The sequence below is a fragment of the Aythya marila genome, assembly GCF_965140915.1.
Source record: "Aythya marila genome assembly, chromosome: 2".
In the NCBI taxonomy this organism is placed as follows: Eukaryota; Metazoa; Chordata; class Aves; order Anseriformes; family Anatidae; genus Aythya; species Aythya marila.
The window spans coordinates 102,280,836-102,308,043 of NC_139043.1; the positions used below are offsets into that span (position 1 = coordinate 102,280,836).

At 39.5% G+C, this 27,208-nt stretch overlaps 1 protein-coding gene across 3 annotated transcripts in view; it reads left to right on the forward strand.

The window, feature by feature from the left end:
- SPIRE1 (spire type actin nucleation factor 1) overlaps positions 1-27,208 on the forward strand; it is a 126,128-nt gene that overhangs the window by 54,632 nt on the left and 44,288 nt on the right. For all 3 annotated transcript variants that reach the window (XM_082752627.1, XM_082752628.1, XM_082752629.1), the window contains exons 3-4: positions 1,778-2,014; positions 24,609-24,734. In XM_082752627.1, the coding sequence (XP_082608753.1) occupies positions 1,778-2,014; positions 24,609-24,734 (363 nt within the window). The remainder of the gene's footprint in view (positions 1-1,777; positions 2,015-24,608; positions 24,735-27,208) is intronic.

Below are 27,208 nucleotides of genomic sequence, written 5' to 3' on the forward strand. Positions count from 1 at the left end.
CATTGCAAACATAGGTTTTAATAAGTTAAGGCAGTTGTTAAGGTCTGTATGGTGCTGTGTCCTGTCTCCAAAGTGGGTCACAGGAGATGTCTGGGGAAGTGCGTGAGAACTGAGCTAGCATACAGTGATGCTTCCCTGGTGTACCTGGCTGTCTCACTGGCATTTCCTGAGTCAGAAGCTGTTCTTTGATCTAAATAAATCAAGACGAATTTTTCTTCATTAATTTGCCTAATCACTTTTCTGAGCTATATCTTAAGAATATTTTTCAAGTAAGTATAAACACATTTTTAGAGAATAGCGTAGAAAAAAACATTTATATTGATCAAGTTATCAAAATTATTGGAAATAGATTCTAAAAGGGTTGTTTTATTTATTGGGTTTTATGTTTGATTGCTTATTAACCACTGTTTTGCAAAATGGATTTGCACTGCCATGAGATCTCAGCAGAGGAATGAATATAAGCATAAAGCCATCAGGCTACAGCTGGTGCATGAAATTGTCCATTCAGCTATCATTTTTAAGTCTTTGCAAACCTCCAAGCATTCATACAAAAATACTTTGCTGTGTAAAAATGAGTAAGCTGCTAGAGTTAATTTTAACATTTTAACAATCTATATATGTTATCCTATGTACCAAAGTGGACTTGGAAAAATCTGCATTAAAAAATGTGTTGACCAGGGTAGTACTGAAAGCCAGATGAGAGTAAATGGCATTTGATGACAAGGTTTGGTATGTTTAGAAATACTTCTGTTATTAAAGTTGCTCTAGTGCCAACTACTCCTACACGGGAGTCTGCTCATTTCTGTGATACACTAGCCATCATAACACACAAGGAAGATCAGAGATTACATGCAATAGCTCCAGTCCTACTTTCCTTGTCAGACAAGCATCTGTGTTGCCTTACTGTGGTTTACTCTTGCAAGCCCATTTTCCCTTCCTTCTCCATTAATACCACTTTCCAAACTCCTCCATTTGAAATGCCATCTCTTTACATCTCTAACAAAGCTGCTAGCTTTAATGTTTACTGTAAGGAAAATAATGAGTGCCAAGAAAGGAAACGTGCATTTAGCATTTTAGGATGTTTGTGACAATTTATTGTTAGCTTTCACTGAGTAAAGGTTCATCTGCTCGCTTTGCTCTTGAAAGAGCACAAAAAGGCAACCTTGAATTCAATGAAAAATCAAGGTACAATGAATCAAAAATCATTACAATGAAATCCAGGTGTTGGTAGCTTCAGTGAAGCATGTGCAGAAGGTAAAAGAGTTCCTGTGTGCTGATGTCCCAGTGCTCAGAGAGTTAATACTAGGATGTCCACAGCTGGCCCCGGACGTTTCTCAGGTCTATGAAGAAATGCAGAAAGTAAAGGCCAGTTTCCAAGTGTTGTAACCATTTGTGGGAGGAAGGAGGCATCTCATGTTAAACTGTTCTTTCTTTTCATTTTGTTTTTGTTTTCCCAGGAGAGAAAGGTTGTATATAAAAATCTATAGTACTGTTTTTTTGAGTACTTTTTTTTTTTTTTTTTAGTCAAAAAGGGCCTGGATTTATTTTTATATTATTACTTTTATTTCAAAATTTGAAATAATGACCTGTATATTGTGTGCTACATTACTGAAGTATTATTGTAGATAGCGGATGTTCATTTTTCTCTTTAATTTTGATGTTTGCCGTCTTCTCCATTGTTGAGCTTGTTATATAAGCACCAGAAAAGAGCGTTTCTAGTCTAGCCTATTTGTTCATTTGAATGGCATTAACAAATACTTCTATTTTACTTTTATAGGTTATCGAATCCCTCGGGATTATTATATACAAAGCCTTGGACTATGGTTTGAAGGACAATGAAGAGCGGGAATTAAGTCCTCCTCTGGAGCAGCTTATAGACCACATGACTAACACCACAGAAACTGATGGGGGTAGAGATGAAGGATATGATGCTCTGGATGAGGGAGTGGAGGACGATGACGATGATGACAAAGCAGAAGTTGAGGCTATTCATTCCTACAAAGATGTCATGAAGGTACAGTAATAGGCAGATAAAATGGTATTTCACTGTTCTTATCAATGAGAAATTCAACTCTGTTTTCCGTGTTTTTGTCCACTATCATACTAGCTATGCCTTTTTTTTTTTTTTTCTGATTTTCCTGGTCATTCTGTAAAGTTTGCTTTCAAGAATTACATGCAATATAGTATTTCATTATGAAAGTTAGCAACAGAAGGTCCATGATCAACTTTACTGTAGGATCTGCCATTAATATCACATTCTTATTTCATCTGTGTGCTGGATATTGAGCCTTCCAGTGTAACATCTGTTGAGTTATTTTGTGTACACTTGGTTACTTCATGGGCTGCTTAAGTTATTTCACCTTTTCATTAGAGCAGTGTTACTTTAATTATTCTTTATCAGTTTCTCCCTTTGCCTTCCTTGTCTACCGAAGCAGAGGACTGCTTTTATAAGTGCAGCTTATTTGTATGGAGTGAGTCAGGGTGTAGTATTTCAGTGATGATAATTATGATTGTGGTTCTTGACCTGAGTTGTGAGATTTGGAAATACAGCTTATGATTTTTGATTGCAACAGGTTTGCTAATGTTATCTAGGCTACTGTGAACAATGATTTAGAAGTTTTTAACCCTCTATTTTCTTTAGAGTAGAAATTTTAGAGCCGAGCGAGCCCCTTGTAGAGACAAAGGTGTTAATAAGCATGGGTTTTGTCAAAAGCTGTGTGATTGATTTGCCTCATAAGTAATCTGAGAGTTAATAGCAGTTGGAAAATTATACGTTAAATTGTACCAGTGGAATGAACACTATATTGCTTGTACTTAAGTGCAAATCATATCTGAGGACCAGAAGCTTAGTGTGGACAGAGAAATTAAGAACATAGTGGTGAAAGCTGAGAGCGTCCTGAATAGCACATTAGCACATAGAAAGAAGACCCCACTGAAACCTGCCGCTTCTGATGGGCTGGCCATAAAGAGGAAAGCTCTCAGGAGGTTGGAATGGAGGTAGCTTTTGTGTGAGAGGCTTTTGCATTTGTAGTTAAACTTGTGGTGTTATTTGGGAAAGTATTACTGACAGCCACACTTGTAAACCTGGTTAAAATTAATGCTTATGTTCCCATCCTGGAGAATTTACATCCCACTGTTCCTGCTTTTCCCTGTGACAGGGCTCTCATGCTTCACCGCAGCCCTCTCACCACCCAGCACAGCAACTTGTGTCATGTATGTATAACTGCAGTCTAGCATTTCCCCTGTCCAAACTATCGTCTTTTCCTCCCTGCAGTGGAAATGATGCTGTACACTTAAAGCTTTTCGTTTTCCCTCATCCCTCAGCGCAGCAGGGGTCAGCAGGAGCAGTGAATGAAGCAGCTTTTGGCTCCCCACCAATGGGGAAGGCCTGGCCATGTGTAGGCCTGCCTCTCCCCATCAAGCCCCTTCTGCTCTTGGGCTTTCCAAGTCAGTGCCCTGTCAGCAGGAAGGAGTGAAGGTTGCTTTTCTCTCCTCTCCCTCCGCCACTCCCTGCTGCCCAGCCATCTTCCCCGAAAATGGCCAGCAGTGGAGAAGGCCGGGAGCACCCCCTGAGCCCCCGTGGGGGCTGCTCCAGCCAGCCTAGCTTAATGTCCTCTCTCCCTCCATTCTGGCACTAACGCTGTGACGTGGTGAGACAGCCAAAGGTGGATCATTAGAGGAAGTTTTGCTTGGTGTAGAGACAGCAGAGACATCTGCCTACGCAGAGCTGAGGTCAGAGGTTTGTAGAAGTGACTATTTTGCACATTCTTTACCTAATGTCTGCAAACAAGAAAAGAAGCTTGGAAAACATCTCTGGAATCCTTCGATTACACTGATACACGTCTGAAACACAAGAGGCATAAGAAAATGTTCAGTCAGACTTCAACCATTAAGGCTGCTGAACGGTGGCTTTTCTGATTCAGCTTTGTCCATGAGCATCTCTGCTGGTCTGAGGCACCTGCATATTTGTGGTTGAAAATCAGCATCTTAATTTTTATCATTTTTTTGCTATTAGTTTCATATTATTCTGGAAATGTACTCCTTTTGTGATTTCACCTTAATACACTGAACTTCAGCTGTCAGTCCTACATCATCCAAACTTTAACTCCTAACTGCCTTGGAATTCCCTTTTGTTGCTGTTGTTGCTTTTGCTTAAATTACTTGCTGCAGGCTTATCTCTATGACTTGCCTTTATTCCCTATTCTGTCTCATTAGTCCATCGACATGTCTCACCTTTATTTACTATTCTATTTCATTAATCCATTGACAGTATTAGAACAGCAGCATCATTCTTGCCACATTTTTGGTGCCCATGCATATTTGTGTGATTTTTTTTTCTTGACTCTGTACCTTTTCAAGGATAAGACCATGTTTTGGATGTGGCTTTTTTTTTTTTTTTCCTCCAGTCCTGAGCTATATTGCAGGCTACACCCTTATTTACCCACTGACTGTTTCACAACAGTAGTGTGTGGTCTTGTGACCATAAGGCTTGATTATTGTAATTCCCTCTTGGCAAGACTCACTGTGAAGCTTTCTCCTCTGCAGTCTGTAGTGAATGCCAAAGCAGGTTTGCTTGTTGAATTGAGCAACTATCATTTTTGCCTGCCCTGCATTCTCCAAATTGCAAGCTTGAAAATTGGTAGAGGTGGGCCATGTGCTACTTGTGTTGATTTGTAAAGTTTTTAACTATATAGTCTCCAGCATGCACACGATTTCGTCCTTGAAATGTGATTAAATCATAAAATCATAGAATCATTCAAGTTGGAAAAGACCTCTAAGAACATCTAGTCCAACCTTTTAACCTAGTACTGACGAGTCCACCACTAAACCATGCTGCTAAGTTCTACATCTGTAAGTTTCTTAAAGACTTATTTCATCCTTCCCCAAAAAGTGCTGTTGTCAGATCCAAGGCCTCTCTTACCACTAAGACTGAATTTTTCCTTAAATTGCTAATATGGGTGAGCCTATCTAGTGATTAAAACACAGAGATAGAGAAGATAAGCATCAGGTTTTGCTGTAATGTAAATTAGGCGGGTCAATCCTGAACCCTTCCCTGACACAGAAAATTCTGAGTAATGTGGTAGATATCTACTCCCAAGAACTGGGAAAAAGGTTAGCGCTAAATAGCGCTGCCAAGGTCAGCACTGGCAAAGTTCAAGTTTGGAGAAGACAATGATGATTTTTTATGCTGCATCTCTGTCTATGTGGTTGATCTGGCTTTTGATTTCCTTAGCAGGACCGACCCACTGTGCAGACTTGATCAACTCTATTAAAAAATGTATCTATGAAGACAGGAAATATTGTTTGCCATACACTTACATTTTTTAGACTATGGTGTATTTCAGACATGGCAGATGTAGTACAAATGAAGGAAGAAACAGAGACAGAAAGGACTGGATGTTTTCAGACATCTTGTCCACACCAGGTTTACTATGCACATGTGCAAAGAAAGGTAAACTCGCATATGGGGTGATCTAAAGGGGTCTGGTGCATATCAGATTCACATCACACGTACAGCTCAATAGGGAGCCTTGCATCAACAGAGGATATATGCAGAGTGGGCCTGGCATGCCAGGAGGTGTGTTAGGCTTGCTAAGGGTGTGTGGAGTCCTGTCATGTGGCACCTTTATCATGGCATGTTGCCCTCCCTGATATTGAAACGAGATGATGCAGTTCATCAACTTTTTCTAGAGCATGCTCAAACCCTAATTCCACTCCTAATCTTAGCATTATCTCGCTCCCGATCCCACAAATTAAGTCTAAGCCAGCTCCACTTCTTGTATTAACCCTGAGTTTCCTTTTAAGCTGCAGCTTAACAGTATCTGCTGGCCTGAGCCCCATCTCTAAACCCAGTTCTAGCGCTATCCTTCATTCTAAGTCAGCAACCTCTTCTAATTCCAGGTATAAATAAAGCCCCATGAACTTTCTTAGTGCATTTGATACCAGGTTTTGTTCTGTGCTGGTGTTTGCTAGGCTGAACTGCCATCATAGCTCTGTCATTTCTTTCAGCTTTGAACATCATCACAGCTGAATTGCATCTGCCAGTACTCGCCCTTAGCTTAGCTCTACTTCAGAGTAGGGGTATAGCCAGTAATATCTGCAATTCAAGACACCGACCTCTCTTCTACTACCTTTTTCTTCAGATTTCATGCAGTATAAGTAAGGAGGCGGTGGTCTTCCTGAACCAATACCCTACTCTTCCTTATGTTTACCTTGCAGCCCAAAAGTTAACTCAGCTTTAGCAGGAAACTTACCTGTGGCTGAGCCACACCTTGGCCCAGAGACAAATAGAGCTGGGTGGCCCCAAGGTGCTCAGTGTCCTCTGGTCCTTGGCCTCCCTGAAGAAATCACTTTGAGGTCATTCCCTAATAGCGTTAGTTAATTCTGACCGAACATTAACTGTCATCCAACTGCTGCTTCACAAAGACGATTTCGTGACACTTGTCCCATAGTAAGCAAGACTCATACTTGAGAAATCTCCATGCTAACCTTTTAATTTGTATGAAAATTATGAAAATTATTTTCTGAACAGTTTGTGCAGTACTGAGTTATCTTGCTGTAACAAATGTGAACAAGATCACAATTTGTTGGTAGAAATTCATGTTTGTGATTTGCTCAAAGAGGAAGAAAAAGTTACATTTCTGTGAAAAAAAACAAACATAATGTTGGCTATTTTAATTGACCTCTAAAATAAAGTTGCAAATTTACGTGATTCATGCTTTGGTAATTTAAATGTAGAATATCTTCTTTGAGCTGGAAGGAATTGAAGTGTACAGGGGTGAAACTGATGCACTTTTTTCTGTTTTCAGTACTCCTGTAGTACAGATCAACTATCTTTGGCATGTGTTGAGCTGTAGAGTAAAAGAAGAATATGTCCTGTTTCTATGCAATTACAGGTGGGATGAAATGATCAACATTTAGATCTACATGTTCTGGAGGCACCCTTCTTGAGTGTGAGGACATATATTATTATCATGTATGTGGTATGACCCCATGTAAGTGTAATATGGGAACCTGTTAGAGAGGAACCAGAAAATGCAGTTAAAAACAAGTCTGGGCATTTGTTTATGACAGACAGTTAAAGAGTTCATGTGGCTGGAATTCGGAGGCCCATCATTTTGCCTAGTTCGTGAGGTTAGAATTAGTAAGATGCAGCTTTCTGCAAGTGTAATTCTCTTTAGGGCTGGATTGGCTTTATCATTTTTATATGAGCCTGCAGAGCAGTATTTATGCGTCATTTCAAAACAACCAACTCTTAGTGTACCCTGTCACTCTGTCTGAAGCTGCTGCAGATTTTGGAACCTTACTGAGATGGTAAGCAATGCCCCAAATGTCAGGTTATTTTATATTAAAAAGAAATGCAACAGTGCTGGGAATTTGTGAAAATCATTACACGCCAAGATAACAGTGGTCAGCTCTCTTCCCTTGGATCCTGTTCTTAGCATACTCAAAAGTCACATGCTTATCTTTATTTTAGTGTATCTTGTTTTAGAAAAAGGCAATTTGTGTGTCTGAATGTTGATGGAGCGATGAAATCAGTGGGTAGGAAGTTCTCTTGCGCTGACCAAAAGTTAATCATCTTCTACCTCTGGATCTTCAGTTGTAGCACGCAGTCCTGGTGCGTGAGACCCTTGTTCTAATGTTGGGGAACCTCCTGAACCAACCACTGGGTTTCTGGAAGTGCCAATATCTAGTTTTACCTAGTTTTTGTACCTCTTCAGTTTTGAGGGGGGCAGGCTCTCCTTTAGGTATATCTGTTTGAACTTTATCTCTTTGTAAGCTAGAAAGAAACTCAAAGACCTCCCCAAATGATTTTGTGAACACACCCTCATGCCATAGGGCTGTGACATGTTAGCCTTTGGGAGGATCTCCATGGTTGGCACTGGTCTGAGCCGGTAGGTGGCTTGTTTTGGCACACTGCCTGACCAAAATCTTTGCTGGAGTCTTCACACCAGAGCTACTGGTTCTTGGACCTCTTGGCGACCCCTCTTCTCTCTGTGCTACATTCACACAAGTGGGACCTCTGCGTTCAGCCATGTAAAGTCCCAAAGACCAGTGCTCAAAACCCATGCTTAGGGGACTTAAAAACATTCCCTTTTGGGCTCCTGCCTTCCCAAGGCATGCTGACTGAGAGTACACCTTTTTGGGTCAACTACTCCATGTCGTCAGACAGATGCACAGACATTGTGAAGGTCCAGGAGAACAATTTGTTAGATTTGGTTAACAAAGGGATATATAGATCTTGACAAAATCAGGCCCATCCAGAGGCACTTTCTTATTCCTTCACCATTCTTTGAACCAATTCTGAGTTGTCTTAAAAATGCAGTAAACCTGCTATTTTTTTCTTGCCCAAGCCTTGTATGTCATGGCTATTGATTCAAACCATAGCATATTTCTTCTGTCTGTTCTGTCACGTTGGCTAACATCCTTATCACTTGTATTTAGTCAAAGCATCACAAAAGGTTTTTCTGTTTGTTTGATTTGTTCTTCAACCCCATCAGATTCTTCTGATTCTTCTGTTTTGCCATAAGACTCCTCGAACATTTGTGCAGCCACAAGCAAAGGACTAGAGGAGTAAACTGTGCTGCTGGCTGAGCCATGAGAGGGTTTGGAGCTCCTGTACTGTGCAGGCACAGGGAGCTGAGCTGAGAACAGAGTCTGCACAAAAAAGCCTCTCTCTCTACCCATATTTGAGTCTTGATAGTGCATAAGCAATAGCTATGTTTGTTGGTTTTAAAATAAAGTTGTTTAACAATAATAGTGTGGTTTTGATAGGGAGGGCTTTCTAAACAGCTGCAGAGCTAGTAGTGTGACAGCAGAGGACTCTGCAAGTGAAAGTAGAAGTAGTAGTAATTTTGTACTGATCACAACTTTTACTTTTAGAGGTTTTTTCTGGTTCTGCTTAGAAACACATTATACCAAATGTACTCACGAGGAAGCTGCCCCACAGGATTTAGGTCTTTCCATCAAAAAACAACAACAAAGGGCAATTTTTTTTCTTGCTTTAGTAATTCTTATATAGAATGGTTGGAATATCCCTTATGTTGATGACGACTTAGCTGGATTAGAGTGTTTTATTCCAGATTGAGATAGAAACCAAAGTCAACTTTTCTGCAGTGATTTTTGTGTTCCCATTACAGCTCATAGTAATGTATCAACGCCGGTTAAAAAAACCCGGTACCCATAATTCACATAATTATACTGGTATAACCTGTCCAAGGTCTAAAATAGTCTGAGGAATCCAAGGAGTTGTCCAACAAAAACAGGAAACACAGATTGAGTGTTCAGATAATTTTTATATATTGGTAAGTTAGAATAGGTCTGAAATCTGTGTGTGGCCTTTAGGTCTTTATGCATCTAAAAGAAGCAGAGCAAGGCATGGACTTCTTTTCTCATCTGTTTTTTTTTGCTGCAGTTGCTATAAATAATTTATACATGGGTATAAGTAAAGTTCCAGCTTTCAGTAGAAGGAATCTTTGGTGGCAGTGGTGTCCCACACTGCATAAAATGCAGAATTTTTCATGAAAGAGCTCTGGTTTTCTCTTTAAAAATATAAATGTCTGAAACGTGCAAAGCAATCTGTCAGAAATAGCGCGCTGATTATGAGGTTTAATCCGAATTATCGAAGAACCTGTATTACCCTGTGCTGCCTAAAACGGACTCAGGAGGCCAAAACAGATCAATGAGTGTTTACTTCCATGAGGTACGTTTTGTTTGATTGGATTAATTTGAAATGCTAACTAATGAGTGGAAATCAGGGTAATGGTTGGTCAATTAATACGGTAACATTGTAGTGACCTGTTACGAAGTAAAAAAGAGCAGAGCTGCCCTTAATTACCAAAGTGGCCCTATCTTCTCAGCCCTGCAGCGTGGCTCTGGCACTCGGCCAGGGAGTGCAGACTGGCAGTGCAATCTGTCCAGAGCTGCCCGATCAGCTGGAGAGTCTCTTCAGCTTGCAAATGCCTCCCCTCTCCGGGTGTTGAAACTGATAAGAGCACAGAAGGCCATGAAGGATTTCTCAGATTCACTGTCAGCCTGGTAAAGGAGGTAGATCTGCTTGGAAAAATTGGCCAGGACAGCAGCTTGTCTCATGTTAGGATTTGGAGAAGGTTCATCTTGTCAGAATCTTGTCGCCACACATGTAGACTTTGCAGTCTTGGATATTCATGGTGATGTAGCTAGCTTTTTAGCTGTACTGTCTCCTTTCAATACTGTAAAAAATGTAGAGAAACACAGGGTGTTTTTATACAGATTCACATGACATCTTCGATTGGGTCTGTGGGGCACGGGTGTTCTTCAAATTACATGCCATGCCAGCATCCCCTAGGGAACGTCCCAGGTACCTTACCAGTACTGCTTGTAGCATTTACATGATGTATGTGATACATGCGGTAGGAGACAAGTAAATTAATGGTGACATGCAGAATTGCTGTGCAGAATTTTCTCTCATACAGTGCTCTGTGTTGAAAATTCCCAGTAGCTGCACTTGCAGACCATGTTCAGAACAGTAGATGACCTTGTTTCTGCAGTTTGAAGTTGTCCATATGCAGCTCGTGTTTGAAACAGGCAGGATGAGCATTCTTGTAAGGTGTTCCAGCCTCACAATCCATCACCCCATGCAGGAGAGAGGTGAAGAAGAAAAGAGCCAGTGGAAGCTTTGTCTTTTCCTCTTCTTGCCTGGACACGAATGACCGGGTTTGAGGATGCTCAGAAGGTTTTCTTGTTAGTCTTGTGTCAGACCCGTGGGTATTTCAATTGTTAATGTTGTGAGTTTGGTGTCACTGTGAGGACGATTTCACTGCATTGTAAAAGAAAAGGGAAGCAGCATAGTTGCTACAAGATTCCTTAATTCCTGATAGAGGCATATTGTGCTACAACAGCAACATGGGAAAAGTGAAGAAACTGAGCAAGGGCCCTTTAATTAAGCCACTCTGATCTTCTTGCTTTTGAATTATTCAAGAGGGAGCCTTGGGCTTCAGGCAAAGTTCCTTTTGGTGCATTTGTTTCAGTGCTGGTAACAGTAGTAAAAGAAATGAAACATTTGGAGGAAAGTTGTTTGAATTGACTTAAAAGTACCACTAATTTTCCAGAATAATAAACTCTCTGTTTGAGCTAGACGATTTTTTTTTATATGTTCTTGTTTGTTGTGTTACCATGATGCTATTTTCTGCTCCCCTTTTCTTAGTGTACTGTTGCATGCTGTATTTTAGAAAAAAATATTTAAGTGAGATAAGGACATTTAATACAAAGAAATAAACTGTGTGTTAGATAGTACTGACCCCTGAAGATCTGAATCTAAAAGTCAGAATTTATCTCAAATACTGGTCTTGAAGACGGGGAACGTTTTACATTTCTTAATGAAAATAATTTTACAGTAGGTTTTTGTTTAAAAGATGTGGTTGCAACATCTTTAAATAGTATTGTAAGTGAAGTAGTCTTACAAAGTGGCTTTCAAAAGACTGTTGCAGGTTTCATAGCCCTGAGTGTATTTTAAAGGATTGATTTGTAAGTATTTTTAATGAAATAACACAGTGGGAAAACAAGTATTTTTCTGGGTGATAGTTTCATTGGATTTCTTAGGTAGTTTTATCTTTGCCTTGCTGCATTGCTTGGGCTATACATTCTCCAAGATTGTGCATCTGTGCAGGTGAGTTTTGAATGCTGAATTGTGCAAAACTATTTGTACATTTTTACCTAGCAGGCTTCTAAATGACTTATACTAACTTGAGCAACTAAACAAAACGATCCCAAGAGAGAAACTCCTTGACTGTATCTACCAAGTTTGGCAGAGCATTTGTTGAAGAGAAGATGTAGACCAGCCTGGAAGGTATATGAAGACAGCAGGCATGGTAATTGAGGGCTTTTGCTGAGTAGTGTCCATCACTACTGGTCACCCAAAACAATCATATAAAGAAGAAGATATAGCTGACTGGCAAGGGCAGAGGGCTAAGTGCTCCTTCTAAGGGAAGCCAGCAATGGGGGCAATGCTTCATACACAGATCTGAGTTTGCCTTGTTTAAAGTCTGTGAAGAAGACACTTGGAAACCTGGTTTGATGGAAAACAGAGGGTTGTTGTTTTGTTTTGTTTTGTTTTGTTTTTCTATTTTTCCTGTGGAGGGAACAAAACCTTCTGTTTTATTTATGTGTTTGCTTCTGGGAAAAAAGAGGATCGAAGCTTGACTTTAAACACTAAATTAAACTAGTAGTTTGTTTTATTGTTTTTGAGTTCCTGGTGGCAAGGAAGAGGGAGACACTTTGAGTGATTGAACCCAAAAGACATAACTATGTCTTTTTTTGCCTGGCTTACCCTTAGGGCAAAGGAAGCTTGGAGCTAGGACAAGAAGGTCCTAATGAGCAATTGTATTTGCTTTTCCTTTTTGGCATGCCTAGATTTCTTGAGGTGAACAGTAAGATCAACACTTGCTGTAGATGAGGTTGCTCTAGACAAGATGAGAATTATTTGCTAAGAAATAATATTTTAAAAAAGGCTCTTTATGAACTGTTCTCTTCTAATCAATTCATGCTGATCAGTCTACTGTATTGTACTGTGTGTAGCAAGCCCCCATCTATGTATTTTATACATTTACACACACTTGTAAAGGTAGATGTAAAGTATCATTGTCCTCAATCCACTATTTAAAATTGAAAGACTATAAGGTGATAATTGAAAACATGGCAGAGAAGAGCCATAGGGTTTGTTTTTTTACAAAAGCTTTGACTTCTGTGGCAGCATGTAATATTAACAAACAGATGAAAAAACTCTGAAGTTCAGGAGAGTATTAGTCAGCATGATTTATTAAGGCTTTTCATGTCTGGACGGAGGAATTGTGTCACAGAAGAAATATTTTTAATGGCTCAAAGGTAAAAAGTAGAAAATATGTTTTCCAGGCAGCACACACAAAAAAATCAGTAGTTTAATTTTTCTTTTCTGTTTGTAATTTCTTATAAATCTGTATAGAAAGTGGAGGGATTCATGTGCCTTAGCATGATCAAGAAAGCTAGAAAAAGCTTGTGTAAATCCTTTTAATGTAATTTTAAAGCTGCTCTGAACATGACAAGTATTTTAGTGAATTATGTTGATGGGCAGGTTTCATTAATTAAAGTGATGTCATTTGGTGTCTTAAAGATTTTTCATTCTGGGCAGTGTAATTGGAGGTCAACACATAGTCTGTTTTCCTTTGAAATTAACCACTGTTCTCTTTTTAAGAATGTGATGTCAGCCTTCCTAACATCTGAATGTGTTAGGGGGCAAAGAAGGGGGTGCTGATGGCAGCGCGTTGTCCTGGAAATGGTGTCTCGTGTTCAGAGCCAAAGGCACTTGGCCATGGATTTTCCAATGAAGAATCTGTCTGCCTGTTGCCAAAAGCACTGGGCTGCATGGTGTCAGCTTCAGGAGAAATGGTGAAATCTTCGTGCCAGAGCTTTTATATTTATATTTATATTAGCCTCCAGTTCTGCCATTTTGGGATGAGGAGGCCCTACCTCCTGCTTAAGCAGTCTGTCAGCCGTGGAGAACCTTTACGTTCAAACAAATTGCAAAACAGCTGCAAATAACATACCATTGAACACCTTTTCTTTTTTTTTTTTTTTCCCCCCAGTTATTCCTCCCTGGGCCTTTTTTTTGGCACAAGTGCCTGGAGGAGGAAGGAGGGAGATGGGAGCCACCCCCCTCCTTGGGGGAATGGCACCCCCCTGCCTGCTCACACTGATCAAGCGATCACTTAAAGCAGGATGGGTGTTTCTGTCACCTCCAGGACACTTTCTGCTATAAAAAAAAATGGGTCTGGAGAGGTCTGTAATCTCCCAGCAGATATTAATTCTGCCTGGGTGCGGGGAGCAAACTGCTGAGGTGAGGTAACTGGTGAGGTAACTAGGCCATCCCCCACTAATCTCTGTTGTCTTATGTGCCTACCACAATAACGTGATTAGTAATTTTCTTTACCACTTGGACAGATAAAGATAACCTTGCTAATTTGGCAGCCATTGAGGTCTTTTAATAAAGATGCTGTAAGCAAGATGCTTTCTTGGCAGCTCTCTGTTGGTATCACGTAGAGTTTGAGGGAACTGGAGCCCCCCTTTGCTTTCCCCCACCCTCCATTTACATTTGAAGTCTTCTTTCTTGTGGGACCCTAATGTATACTTAACAGTATTGGTAAGAAGTCCTGTAGAACCACTTCATTTGGGGCTTTTTGACACGACAGTAATGTTTTCAGCTGTCTTTGCTGACAAAACAAGCTGCAAGCTTTCACACTCATCAGTTTTATGCTAGACTCTTTGTAGATGTGACGGCACATCCTAAATCCAGTTTACAGCTGTCAACAAACTCCAATTTAGCCACTTTGCCAGCATCTTAGATTTGTCCCTCCATCTATCACAGTCAAGCCCTTCTATATGAAGCTGATGTTAAACAGGCTTTTGTCTTGCCTAAGACAGCAAGGTTTGAAATAGATTTTTGCATATGCATTTCTGGTTACTTGTGCTTTGCTCTTACGTCTTACTTGTTTTCAAAATAACTGCCCCAAGTTTTATCCCTCAAAACTGTCTCTCTCATGAAAAATGTCGGTACAAAAAAGAGCTACCTAAGAGAAACAATTGGTTTTTGACTAAATACAGGTGAGTGCTCTGCAGTGATCGCCTCTTTGATAACCTTACTCTCCATGGATTGAGGTCACTACAGTATTAATTACCACCCAGAGATTCAATTCCTTTTTATATTTCTTCTTTGGAAGGCATTGGTAAACATATCATGAAAAGGCATCTATTTCAATGGACTTGTAGTAGATGCCTCTGCTAGTGCCAGTGGTTTTAAAGCTAACTTTGAAGTTGAAAAACTGAGCTGGGAGTTCCTGCCTCCCTTGCAGAGATACGTCTTTCATGATATGTAACTGAGAACAGGTAAATAATTATCTATGGCACAGGTCCTTGGAATACTTGGCATGAAATGGTTTAATTATTTTGAGAGCTCTGTTTGAAAACAAAGCTCTCATGCAGTGGTTGACTGGAGAATTAGGAAAGTGATTAGCCTCTCTCCATCTTCTCCTTTTCCCTTCAGATAATAAGCTTTTGATGAAGGGCTAGCTCATAGCTTGGTTTTGGTGTGTGTATGTATGTTTGTTTTTCCTTAAATCTTCTGTGTCAAGGATGTATCCCTTTACCTGTAGAATGTTTGTTTCCACAAGACTCTTTCGTGGATAAGAACGGTAAAACTTACGTGATGTGGTTGCAATAAGCTAAAGTGCAAAATTATTTTATCTGATTTAAAAGCAATGTAATAAGAGTTGGGAATACCCATCAGATAATTAAAGGTATGTTTTTTTTCTGTTCCAGTGCTTTTTTTTTTTTTTTTTTTGAGAATGCAAAGGAATTTCTTTTCAAAGTAATACTCAGCATTTTCAAGTACAAGTAGTTATCTTTAAAAATACAACATATTTTGTTTGGTTTTGCAATCAGAGACTGGCCAAAGCTTTGCTTTCTTCTACAAGTGGCATATTTTGGCATAAGGTAGCTCACTTATAGTTAAAAAAAAAAAAAAGAAAAAAAAAAAAAAAAAAGAAAAAATTAGGGAAGAATAAATGCTTCTGAATATAGTTTGTCAGCCAGAGAGGATATCTCGTGCTTTCTATCTTTGGGTTCTCATCTTCTGTTATATATTTTTTGGCCTTGTTAGAAAGAAAGACTCATTCCTATCCTAGCGAGTCATGATATTAAAATAAAATTAATGTTAATACATTTTAAGATTGGGTCAAGATTTTGCCCTAGAATCTCCATGGTCTCTTAATTAGAAATAATGAACGTTACATTTCATATGTACTCCTATGAGTTTGGGACCTAAGATTTCCAGAAACAATTCCAATTACTACAAGATGTGTAATAACTCACTACAAGACGTGTAATAACTCCCTACAGTTGTTCAATCCAGATTTTCAAAAAGAGATTGCAAGCTTTTTGGCAAATAGAAGTGCAAATGAACCCACAAAGCAGAGATATAATGGAAAAATAAGGTACCATTCTATATGTTTTTTTTTGATCCAAAGTCTGTTTATTTTCTTAATCAGAAAAGCTTCCTGGCCAGTGCAGTTAGCTTTGTATCCGGCAAAAGAGGAATGATAATTTCAGAGTGTCACAAAGATGAGAGGATGTGTGCAGGCTGTGAGGCACCTACTGCAATGCAGCCCCTGTAGTGACTGCAGTCTCCATAGCGTAGACTTTGGGTCGTTTTGGGTATATGAAGAGGCCTTGAATGTTTGTCAGAGTGGTGGTTCTACTTCTAATGCTGCCACTGGCAAGAAATGTGTGGAGGCCAAGAAGAGCTTTAGGGCTGCCTTTCCCTCACCTCTCTGAGCAGTCAGGGCAGTATAAACACCATCTGCAGCCCCTACAGGTGGTTAATCCCACCTGTGTAAAGGACGTATGTCAAACCCACTGATGCTAGATAATTCAATTTCTAGTAATTACCATACTAGAGGCAATTTCCAGGAATAACGTGTTCCTAGAGGACGTGGACAAAGAGCTCTCCACCACCTGAAATGGGGTGAATTGAGGAGAAAATAACACCTTTTGAGTTCCATCTTATTGGATATCTTCTTTTGCTTGAATAAGCAAGGATATATATTTGGTTCAGAAATACAGTATTTTATTTCTGATGAAAATACAATATATTGTGGATTGAATAATTTCCTTCAAATTTATCTTAAAGTGGCACATGTTTTAAGTATTAACATTTATGTAACTGATTTGTTTTATAAGACAATTGTAAATGGAGATTCAATGGCTAAAAAAATTTAAGCATACTTTCTTAGAAGAAGAGGAGGAAGAATTTTTCTGTAGGCATTCTGGTGCCATCAGTTTCAAGACTTGATTTCCCTGACAAAGGAACTACAAATAAGGAGTACGGCATACATATAGGAATAGCTTTCCATATGCTGAGATCTAACAAAAGCAAAACGAGACTGGTTAGAAGTTGCTGGATTTATTCATTGGGAGTGAAGTTTAAAAGCTTGTTATGTTTAGTAATGCAGGTTGTTTGGTTATGCAGCTGGAAATCTGTTTTTTTGGATAGGAATGAAAAGTCATGCTTCAGGACAAGACATGAAAGCAAATTATTATTATGCCTACCAAGAGAAGTTTCAGCGCTTTACATAAAAATAAACAAGCTTCCCACACACATACATGTTAAAGCTCTATACACAAACTGTAAATTGCTGCCCAGGAAAGTGCATGTTTTTATTTTAGCTGATATATTTTAATTGGTTTTTAAGTGCCTCATGAATAAAACTGCTTTACATTAATACACTGTCTCATACTTACTGAGTATGCAAACATCTGAACTGTTTAATAATGAGATTAATGGGCATTATTGAAGAATTGGTGTAGAAACAATCTTGTCTGTGTTATTCTCCGCTTTCTTTTCTATATGTATCAGTGAGATTGAGTTTTCTGATTTAAGAGTCGTTCCCAGCTATTTTGTTGTCTTGATTTTTTTTTTTTCCTCTTTTATTCTTCACTGCTTTTCCAGAGATGCCCTGTTTTGTTCAGGCTTGCACTGAACGCACTGACTGCTTTCTGTGTTTGTGTGGAGGCCTGGGGAGAGGGAAATGGAGAAGGGCGTCTGTGCTGTTCTCATTCACTGCCACGTACGCCGAGCATCCGGGTACAAAACCAACTCTCTTCTCTTCTCTGCTGAGCAGAAGCAGCAGGTCCAGTAAGAAGGCACCTGCCAGTCCTAAGGAGGACCTGAGAAGCATGTCTGACAGCCATACAAAATCACATTGCAGGGCTAAAACTCGTTGCTATCAGTTGTTCGGGTCTAAGTTATTTAATAATGTAAAGGGTGTTTCCACGGTTTAATGGGCTGCTAGTTAAACAACTGTGCAGGTAACCCTGGTAATATGTACAGACACTCCCCTTCTCCTTTAATTATCCGATTTTATCACGTTTCCCCATCTACGCTTCTACTCCACTTCTGAAGCGAGCTTCCTCACCGAGATGCCTCCATCCCATCCTTCATGCTGCTGCTCTGCAGGAAAGGCAGATAAATGCGTGAGTGGTGCAGATGAGAGCTGCTGAGTGTACACAGAGCTGTTGCCTTGTTATGAGGCAGACAGCTTTAGAAAATGGTTGCTGCTGACAGGCTAACGAGTGGCTTTGCTGTATGTTGCAGGGGTTGACATTTACTGTAGAAAAAAAGGGGGGAAATATCATTTGTAGGATTTCACCCTTGCTCATCAATAATCCCATTGATGTTCCACTGAATAGTCAAAGAACAAGAGCTAGCAAATTCAGATTGCTGCATATTTATATTATTAATTCCTCCATTATTCTGCTAAGGAACAATGGAGCACAGTTTCTCTGAAACCGGGAGAGAATGCAGAATTGGTTTTCACTTAATTGGCTCCTTTGAAACAAGCTCCTTTGGGAAGCAGGATGTTGTTAGTCCAGAGGCACTGCAAAAAAACAGGCTAGCAGTACACACAACACATTCTAGCACAGCTGTATGCTGGGGGTATATTTGAGGTGTAATAATGGCTAAATAGCTTTCAAGAAGAAACGTGAATTTACATGAAGGCAGCTTTGTCGAGAAGTCTGCAGTAGCAGATAAAATTTGTTAGACATTTAAAAATTAGTGTTGTCAAATTGGCTGGTGGAGATACCTTCTCACAAAAATACCTGCAGACCTTCATTTGAAGTCTTTATTTTGATGGTCAAAAAGTCAAGTTACTTAGGAAGCTAACAAAGAGTAAGAATAAGGATCACTAAGCATGAAAAATATGGGATCAGGCTGACAAATAGTCTGTAATGTATACAGTACTGCCATTTCCCTTTCTTAACACCCATGAAAGTTTTAAATGCTGTCAGAAGTGTTAGCAATTGTGTTCAGTATTTGTGAGACTTTTTCTTCCCAAATATGGCATCATGTAAATGTAACAGAGTGAAAACCATCCTCACCTTTAATTTGTTTCTGTTGTTGGAAAAGGTTCAAGTTTATAAATGAGACAAGTCAGTGAGGTGTTAGTTTTGTGTTGCTGTCTTATTGACATTTTATCAAGATTGTCATCGCCGCTTAAATTGTCTCATATCAAGGAGAAGTAGTTAGGCCTATTTTCAAACAGTTGTGAAATGTACTAACGTGAATCATCGCACTCAGCTTCTGAAGACAATTGGTACCTGTAAGAAATGTCAGGATGGGTAATCTTTTTAGAAGAAAATAGTTGAGGAGAGCCCTTTGCTGTGCACCAGTTTCATACTGAGCGTTGTTGAATTGCTCAAGTTTGGCTTTTTTATATTCAAAGATAAATTCAAAAATAAACACACATTTCAGTGTAGGAAATGGTACTTCAGCCTTCCCAAACACGGTCTACCCACGTGAATCTTTCCCTTTTTCTTCCACACCGAACTAAGTTTTGATTCAGGAGAGCATTTGCGAATGTTTGTTAGCCCATTCCTGTTCGACACTTCAGTTTATATGTAAATAATTTGCTTGAAGCCTTTAATCCTCAGAGGTTGCAGAGCTGAGCATGGTTAACGATGATACAGACAACTGGACACTTCTTTAAGGATCCAGAATCCAAAACACTGTTTTCAGTCCTTTTGTCATCTAATTCCCACGTGCAGTTTTGATTTGCATTTCAGTTGCTATGTTTTTTCTTCTTTTTATGATCTTGCAAGAGGGAACCAAGGCAGGCCATTATTTAGTCAAGCTGTACCTGTTATTGTTAAGTGCTTTGGTGGTGCATTTAGTTTTTCATATTAGAAAAATCACTGAGGTGAAAATGCATATGATAGGCCATTTTGTGGGGAGGACTGACTTGTGATCGTGTGTAATAGAGCTGTTAAGCACTACACGGTTTTTCTCTTGTCCACCTCAAAGCAATGGAAAAAATGGAAAACAACAAATCCCTGCGTGAGGGGAAAGCCTTACCGGATTGCTAGGGAGCACTTCAATAATGAGGTAGGTCTGCTTGACACCACAAACAGTAGCTATTTGCATCACTTTTCACAAATTGCCTCTTCCTTGAGGTGTGAAATTAATTAGGAACTCACACGTTGAGCAATTGGACATTCCACTGCTCTTGCGACTGATCATTTGAAAGATCTGTGTAAAATTCACAAAAGGCTCTGAAGGCAGCTTTACAGGAATCGTAACTTTCTCTGAATACTTTCTGTACTTTCCGTGAATTTGTTCATTGATTTTGTGGATTAATAGCTGACTCTGCTCCCATTCCTTTTGCATTATCACAGTCTTACCTCATTAGTCTTCCCCTGAAGTCCTTTATCGCAGTACCTCAGGGATCAGCTCATTCTTGGCCCACTGCAGTTATAAGCCGTGGAGCCAGGGGCAAATCTCTGCCCAGAAAGCTTGGGAGAGCAGCAGGAAGGTGAGTGGCTCCATCCAGGTCCTGTGAAACCTGCCTCAAAACTAGCACTGAGCAAAAGTCCCTTGTACAAAGCACGAGTGTGGTTGTAGCAGGCAGGACCATCTTCCAGACTCCTGTCAAACCACGTCTAGGTGCTCTGAACAGTCCATCCCTGTAACTTTATTCTGGATAATAAACTAAACAAGTGCTAGGTTGACTTGTACAAATACACAGGTGTTGTTTCAAGCAAGATTGTCTGCTTTTCAGTGCCAGCTTCAATGCTCCTTGAAGTTCACATTAATAGGAATAAAATTACACATATATATATATATATTATTTTTTTAAACAAAACAAATCACTACCCCAAAATAATCATGAGGTCTAGTTCATGTGCACGTAGACAAAATCTTTCTGAAAGTAACCTTGAGCTGGGAGGACAATCTCAAGCTGAGTTTTATTCTTGGAGCCTGTTGCAGCGCTGTGCTGCAGAGGATGAGGCTGATGCCCAGTCCAGTTGCATGTTCAGTGATCTGTTGATTACAAGTCATTTCTTCTAGTTGGTTAAGAAAAAAGTGTGTTTTCTAAGTCTTATGTTAATACTCCAGGGCTTTAAAATCACTTAACAAGCCTGGCATTTGCAGCCTGGTAGTGCGTTTTGCATAATATCAATAGCTTGCCTTTGTGTCCCATGGGAAAAAAAAAGAGATCCTTTTATTCTCTGTGGCACATTCATTCAGGCGCTCTGCCCGAGATGATTGCAAGTGGAAACACTGTTTGTCTTCTAAAATCTGAATTCCAAAAAGCCAGGTGTTTTGGTAAAGTTTGCAGCATGTATTGAGCCAAATAGAAGGTTTTGCAAAACCTACCTGGATTTTAGCGGATGAGTCTGCTGTGAGAACGCATTATAATTTTATGTGGTCCCTAATGTTGAAATGCATCCAAGAAACGCTGTTTGATCTCTTCTGATGGTTAAATTATGATTTCTGTTAACGCTGGTTTGGCTTGATGCGCTCTGTTTCCTAGTCAATTGAGGGTGAATTTGGACAGAGGAGCTGGCAAGGCTCCGGTATTTACATAATGCCTTTTTTCTGTGAACCCTGAATGTGGATGGAAACAGTCTCTAATCTTCTTAGTGATCTAAGCAAAGATTGAATGGTTTGGGTCAAGCTGGTTTTTGGATAGGCTTAGTTAAGGGAAAAAAGGAAAAAGAAAAAAAAAATCCCAGTTCTTCACAGTGATTACAAATGGAAATATTACAGAGCGACCCATTTCAGCAGTTGACAATATTTTTGATATTCCACCAGTTTGCAAAGACCACATCATTGGATTTCACCCATGCTGTGTGAGACTTGTTGGAAGCAGAACAAGCAGCCCTTGTGTTACGCTCTGGGTGCTGGTCGCGTTCATTCCCCGTAGGATAGTTTTAGGTTGTATCAGGAGAGATGAACAGGCAAGTGTCAGAATAAGCAGGGTACAGAGGCTGCCGTTCCTTGATGAGCGTTGAATGGCTGGAAAAGACCGCAGACCTGCAGTCCTGCACCACAGCTGCTATGACACGGTAAGAGGAGGAGGAGGAGCTCCTTAGGTGGCTGTGCTTTCCTACCTCAGATATTAAAGCATTCTGACTGATTTTTATGGTGCATTTCAGAAACACAGCTTCTCAGACACTGCTAATACCAAATTAAAGATGTGATTTAAAAAAGCACAGGGGGATAAACACGCTAAACTTAGGCTAGAAACGTCACGTTTCACACTTGGTGTGCCTTGACTGCCTACATTTTTACTTCTGAACAACATGCAAGTGGAATAGATCCCAGGGAAGAAAAATCAGTCTGGCATATTTGCATTTTCCTTCTTCTTCAGGCTCACCTTCCGCTATCCAAAAAATTATGCTAAGTCATTTAATGTTACCACAAGGGTGTTTTTTTTTTTTTTTTTTTTTTTATGTAATGCATCTTCACATGATCTAAGATCACTCAGATACTGATTTTTTACAACGTGAAAGTTAGCAGGAGCTACTGGGCCTCTTTTCATACCTGTATTTGAATGATTACAAACCAAATGGTTGATTTCTTATGTGGTTATGTTTCTGGTAGCTTTTGCAGCAGGCATTTAATTTTATTTTTTGCTTTACTTCATGTTCAATCATAGAATCATGATTATATCCATCCCCTGCTTGAACTTGCCACTGCTGCATTTCATTAACTTGCTGAATATTTGGTGCAAATTGTTTCTAATTAACATGCTTCTAAATAAAGAAAAAAGGCATTCTTAAAAACCTATCTGCAATCTGAATAATGAAGTTTTATTCTTTCCAATGAAGACTTGTGCCATTTGAGGACTTTTTTGAAACTGCTATTGTTATTAGCCCATTGTAGTTATTATTATTATTCCTGTAAGTGGTGTATTGTAGAATTAAATCTTAAATCCTTTTTATCCATGCTGCAGTTAATAACTAGAAATAGCTTACCCAAACATAGTAAGGCAGGTAAGGACCTGATTAGTTATTGAGAGAAAGGAACACTAATTAACCATACTCTGAATTTGATGTGTTTTAATGCAGTATAATTCTGACTTTTCATTAGGTCAAGGGAAATGCCTCACAGCTTCTCTCTTTGTGGTAGATGTTGTCACTGTAGCACACGTTAGAGACACATCTGTTTCATCGTTTCTCCCTTTACCTGCAAAGGAGAAGATACGATTTGCTAAAAAAAAGTAATTGAAAAATGTTATCTTTGCCACTATGATTACCCAGAAGTAAATGTGAAGTGTGTAACAAAATTTTGGCTATCATTATAAAGCGGTATAAAATTTGAAAGCGGTGAATTGAGGGTAGCTTTTGAATGTCTGTCTTACTCTCTTTACATATAAGGAAAACCTTATACTTACATCCTTAGATCTAAGATAGTCTTAGATCTAAGGATATAAGAATAATCCTTATATCCTTAGATATAAGGAAAGTATATGGGAAGGAAGGAAAAAATATATACATACACTTTCCATATATATGTATATGTAGATCCTTTTTTTAGAGCTAAAAGGATTTAAATATACATACACGTGGTTACAACAATCAGAGCAGGATATTGCAGGAGTCCAGATGGTGCTTGTGAAATTTTATCAAGTTGATCAAATCTGACCGTTGGACTCTGTATTGTTACACTAATTGGAGGAAATCAAAAACAACAAAGAGGTTGTGGCCTTAGAAAGCAATTTGTCAGCGAGATTAAGCCAATCTAAATGTGACTGCAACCCAAAGAAATTGTTCAGCCCATCCTCCCTTCCCCTCTCGCTCCCTGTTTCAGCAGGGTGTTCCCGTTGCTCCTTTTTGCCTGTGCTACTGCACATGCGTCTGAGCCATGAAGAATAATTCTCCCCTGCCCTGCTTCCTTCACTGTGATAAATTTTTGCCTGGGTGAGGAGTCCCCTCTGAGTTAGGGCACAAACTCAGTTGCCAGCATAAGGGCATCAGTGGGAGCCTGTGGCCAGAGGCCTCAGGATCATGCCTTGTAATGTCAGCGTGGATTTAAATCAGATGGGAAACAATATGGAAATGCAGTCTGAGCTTTACTGGTATTGTGCCCTTTGTGACCACAGTGTACAGTGTAATGCAGGAGAGATTTAGAGAAATATGCCACTGGGCTAATTAAAGGCTCTTCTCTAAAGAGGCTTTTGTTTCAAGCCTTACTTCTGGAGATCTTCTCAGTGTAGCCACCCATTTCCTCAGGTTCTGGCTTGATCATTGTTTTAGCACTAGTTGTTATGAAACCACAGTAATATGGCACATCTTAAAGCCTTGTTTAAGATTTTGTTGTATTTTAATATATACCCCAGTATGATACATGACACAGTTTTTTTTGGTTTTGGTATTGGGAATTTTTTGGTATTAAGACTTTAGCAAATTGATTATAGACATTATTTTGGTTCTGTCTGTTTCCAGCAAAGATTTCTGTGAAGAATGCTTACAAGCGATGGATATGACTTAGGGGATGTTGTAAGCAAAAGATTACGTCTACCAGCATCAGTGCTGATCTATTCTATTACAGTCCTCTTCATGAAACTCATGAATATAAAATAAATGGGAGCAGAAAAATTAAAAAGTGCACCCCAATTTCCACCTAAGCTTAAACGTTGTTCATGGATTTTTGTGCCTTAAATATCCCATTGTGTTCCCTTTCATGTTATCTCATGCTCTGCAGCAATAATTAAGGCAATGAGGGATTGTTTGTAATTGCTGTTTATTTTTCTCTCTAGCTGTGTGCTGCCCACCTGCCAACCCGATCAGAGGCAGCGAACCACTATCAAGCAGTATGTCGGGCTCTGTTTGCTGAAACAATGGAGCTGTACACTTTCTTGGCCAAAATTAAAAGTGCAAAAGAGGTAAGTTTTTAAATCTGTTATAATGTGTTTTAGGCTTACAGAATCACTTCCATACCCAGCCAGCAGTGGATGTCAGATATGTGGGGAAATTATTTGTCGTGTTCAGGGAGAGTAGTTCTACAGCTGTGTTGTTTGTATTTTGTTTTCTCATTTGGCCTGTAACCATTTACAGATGTCTCAGAAATAGTTATTAATTGTGACTAGACTATTTGGAAGGAAAACAGAAAAATTTCTTGGGATGTTATGCAGTACTATTCCATTCCAACGTGCATGCATGCAAGCAATGTATTTGAGTCTGAAAACTGCTTTGGTGTTGTGAACAATCAGAGCTTTCCCTGTCCTTCCTCAGTTCCTTCTCATGCCTTGTCTTTGGCTGAGAATTATCTGAGATTCTCTTGCTCGTAATTTGTCCTCAGTCAGCAGCTTTCCTTGCCTTTGATGTATGATTGGCTTGTTTGTCAGTCGCACAGGCTTCACAGCAGAGCCAGCTTAAAATAAATAAATACATAAACAATTCCACCTGTAGGTCATGGTGTCTATGTTCACTGCCTGCTTGGTTGTTCCTGTTGACCGAAAGGCCATCCTATGAACCACTTCAATTAAACGATCTGGCTGAAGAATAACTTTGAGGGTGGGTGGATTAGTTTTAATGAAGATAGTTTCAGTGATCTGGTCTGCAAAGTAGCTCCATCAACAGTTGTATTAACACAGTGTGGGTGTTGGTTACACTGGAAAACCCGTGGGTGAGGGCAGGAAGGGAGCGATAGTTCTCAAGGATGGTTTCTTCATCAAAGTCAACGGGCCAAATAACAGCACTTTCATAATTTTCCTTTTTAATAAAGACCTGAGGGATCTGATTTGCTTCTCTAAGGTCCAGAGTGCCTTTTGAAAAGATTTTACAGGCTGGTGTAACAATTTTGCTACTAAAAGAGGCAGAGCTGTGCCACCCATGCATACGTGCTTCCACTGCTTTGCTTCCTCTGATTCTAGAAAACAAACACAGAAAATAAATAAATTAATTAAAGATAATAATGAAGGCTTTCTTGTCAGGTTCATGAGCTGAATCAGCTCATCATTGGGTCAGGTGTGCTTGAGCGCAGCACAAGAGAGCTCTGTTGTTGCACTGGTGGAAGATGCAAACCAGTCGGAGGCATAAGAGACTGCTGCTGTCTTTCCTCCTCTTCAGAGATGCATCCGTCCAAGGTGCCGAATCCTTCAGAGATGGTTTTCTGTTGCCCAGGGTCAAGCTTCACTTCCATTTTTCCTCCAGCCCTACTCAAACTGAAAGCAATTTCTAAATTGAAGTGGTATCATACACAGATAATTTTGACGGTGTCAGCATGGCTAAAGAGCCTCTTGTTTTCTGAAGCGCCTGCATTACAGTGCAGCTGACGCAGAGAGCTGACAGAATGCAGCGTCTCGGTGCTAAAAACTTGACATCATTAATTTCACATCTTGGCATTTGACTGCTCCTTGGTGTTCCAACCACTGGATAATTGAAGGATCTGTGCTATAAACACTTCAACTAACAGCTAGTGCAAGGTCCGCGCTGAGGCCCAAAGATAAGGCCCTTTGGAGTTCTTGTTTCTGCCTAGAGAGGCACTACATTTCCAGTAGTCCATAAACATTTTGACTGCAGTAAGCAGTAATAAGGTGTCAGTGCTGTCAATGCTGAAGTAAAATATTGCATATTGTGATTCTTTAAAACATTTTTTTTCAACTTATTAAAGTAATTACAGGGGTGTTTTAGAATTTGCAGATTATTTATCATCTTGTAATTGGAAATGAAAACCCAGCATTTGACAACACCGTAGAGCATACTATGAGTTAATCTCAAATGAAAGGAACCATTTGCCTCTCAAAGGCTATTAGGGATTGTTTCAGAGCACATTTAGGTCAAAGGAAGTAATCCTTGTAGATGAAATTCTGGCCCTACTGAAATCAATGAGACTTTTATCACTGCCCTTATCTGAAGCCAGAATTTTGATCATTTGATTTCATTTTACTCTGGATCAGTCCCCTAGCAGGCATACAAGAAGTGACCAAGAAAAATATCTTACAAGCAGCTTCTGGAATATAAATAGTTTTTATGATATTCTTGATCCTTGCTTATAGCTTTTATCCAACTATAGATTCAAAAACAATGTGATTCTTGAAAATAATGTAGTACACAAAGGAAAAATAGGTGTGAAGCAAATACAGGCTGGAATGCTGTAAATCTTGTTATTCCATTTTAAAATTACCTCTATAGTTTATACTCAAGGCAAGTAGGAATCATGTAATCGTGCTAGGTTTGCGCCAGTGAAAACTGTGGTATTCTGTACGTTTTGGTTTTTCAAATACATAGAAGAGTCTTAATTCATGAGGAATACAGTTAAATAAAATTCAAGTTAATAAAATCCTTTTTCTTTTCCTTTTGTATTGTCATATGAGTATGGGTATAATGGAGAGAAACACTTAATACTCTAGTAAGG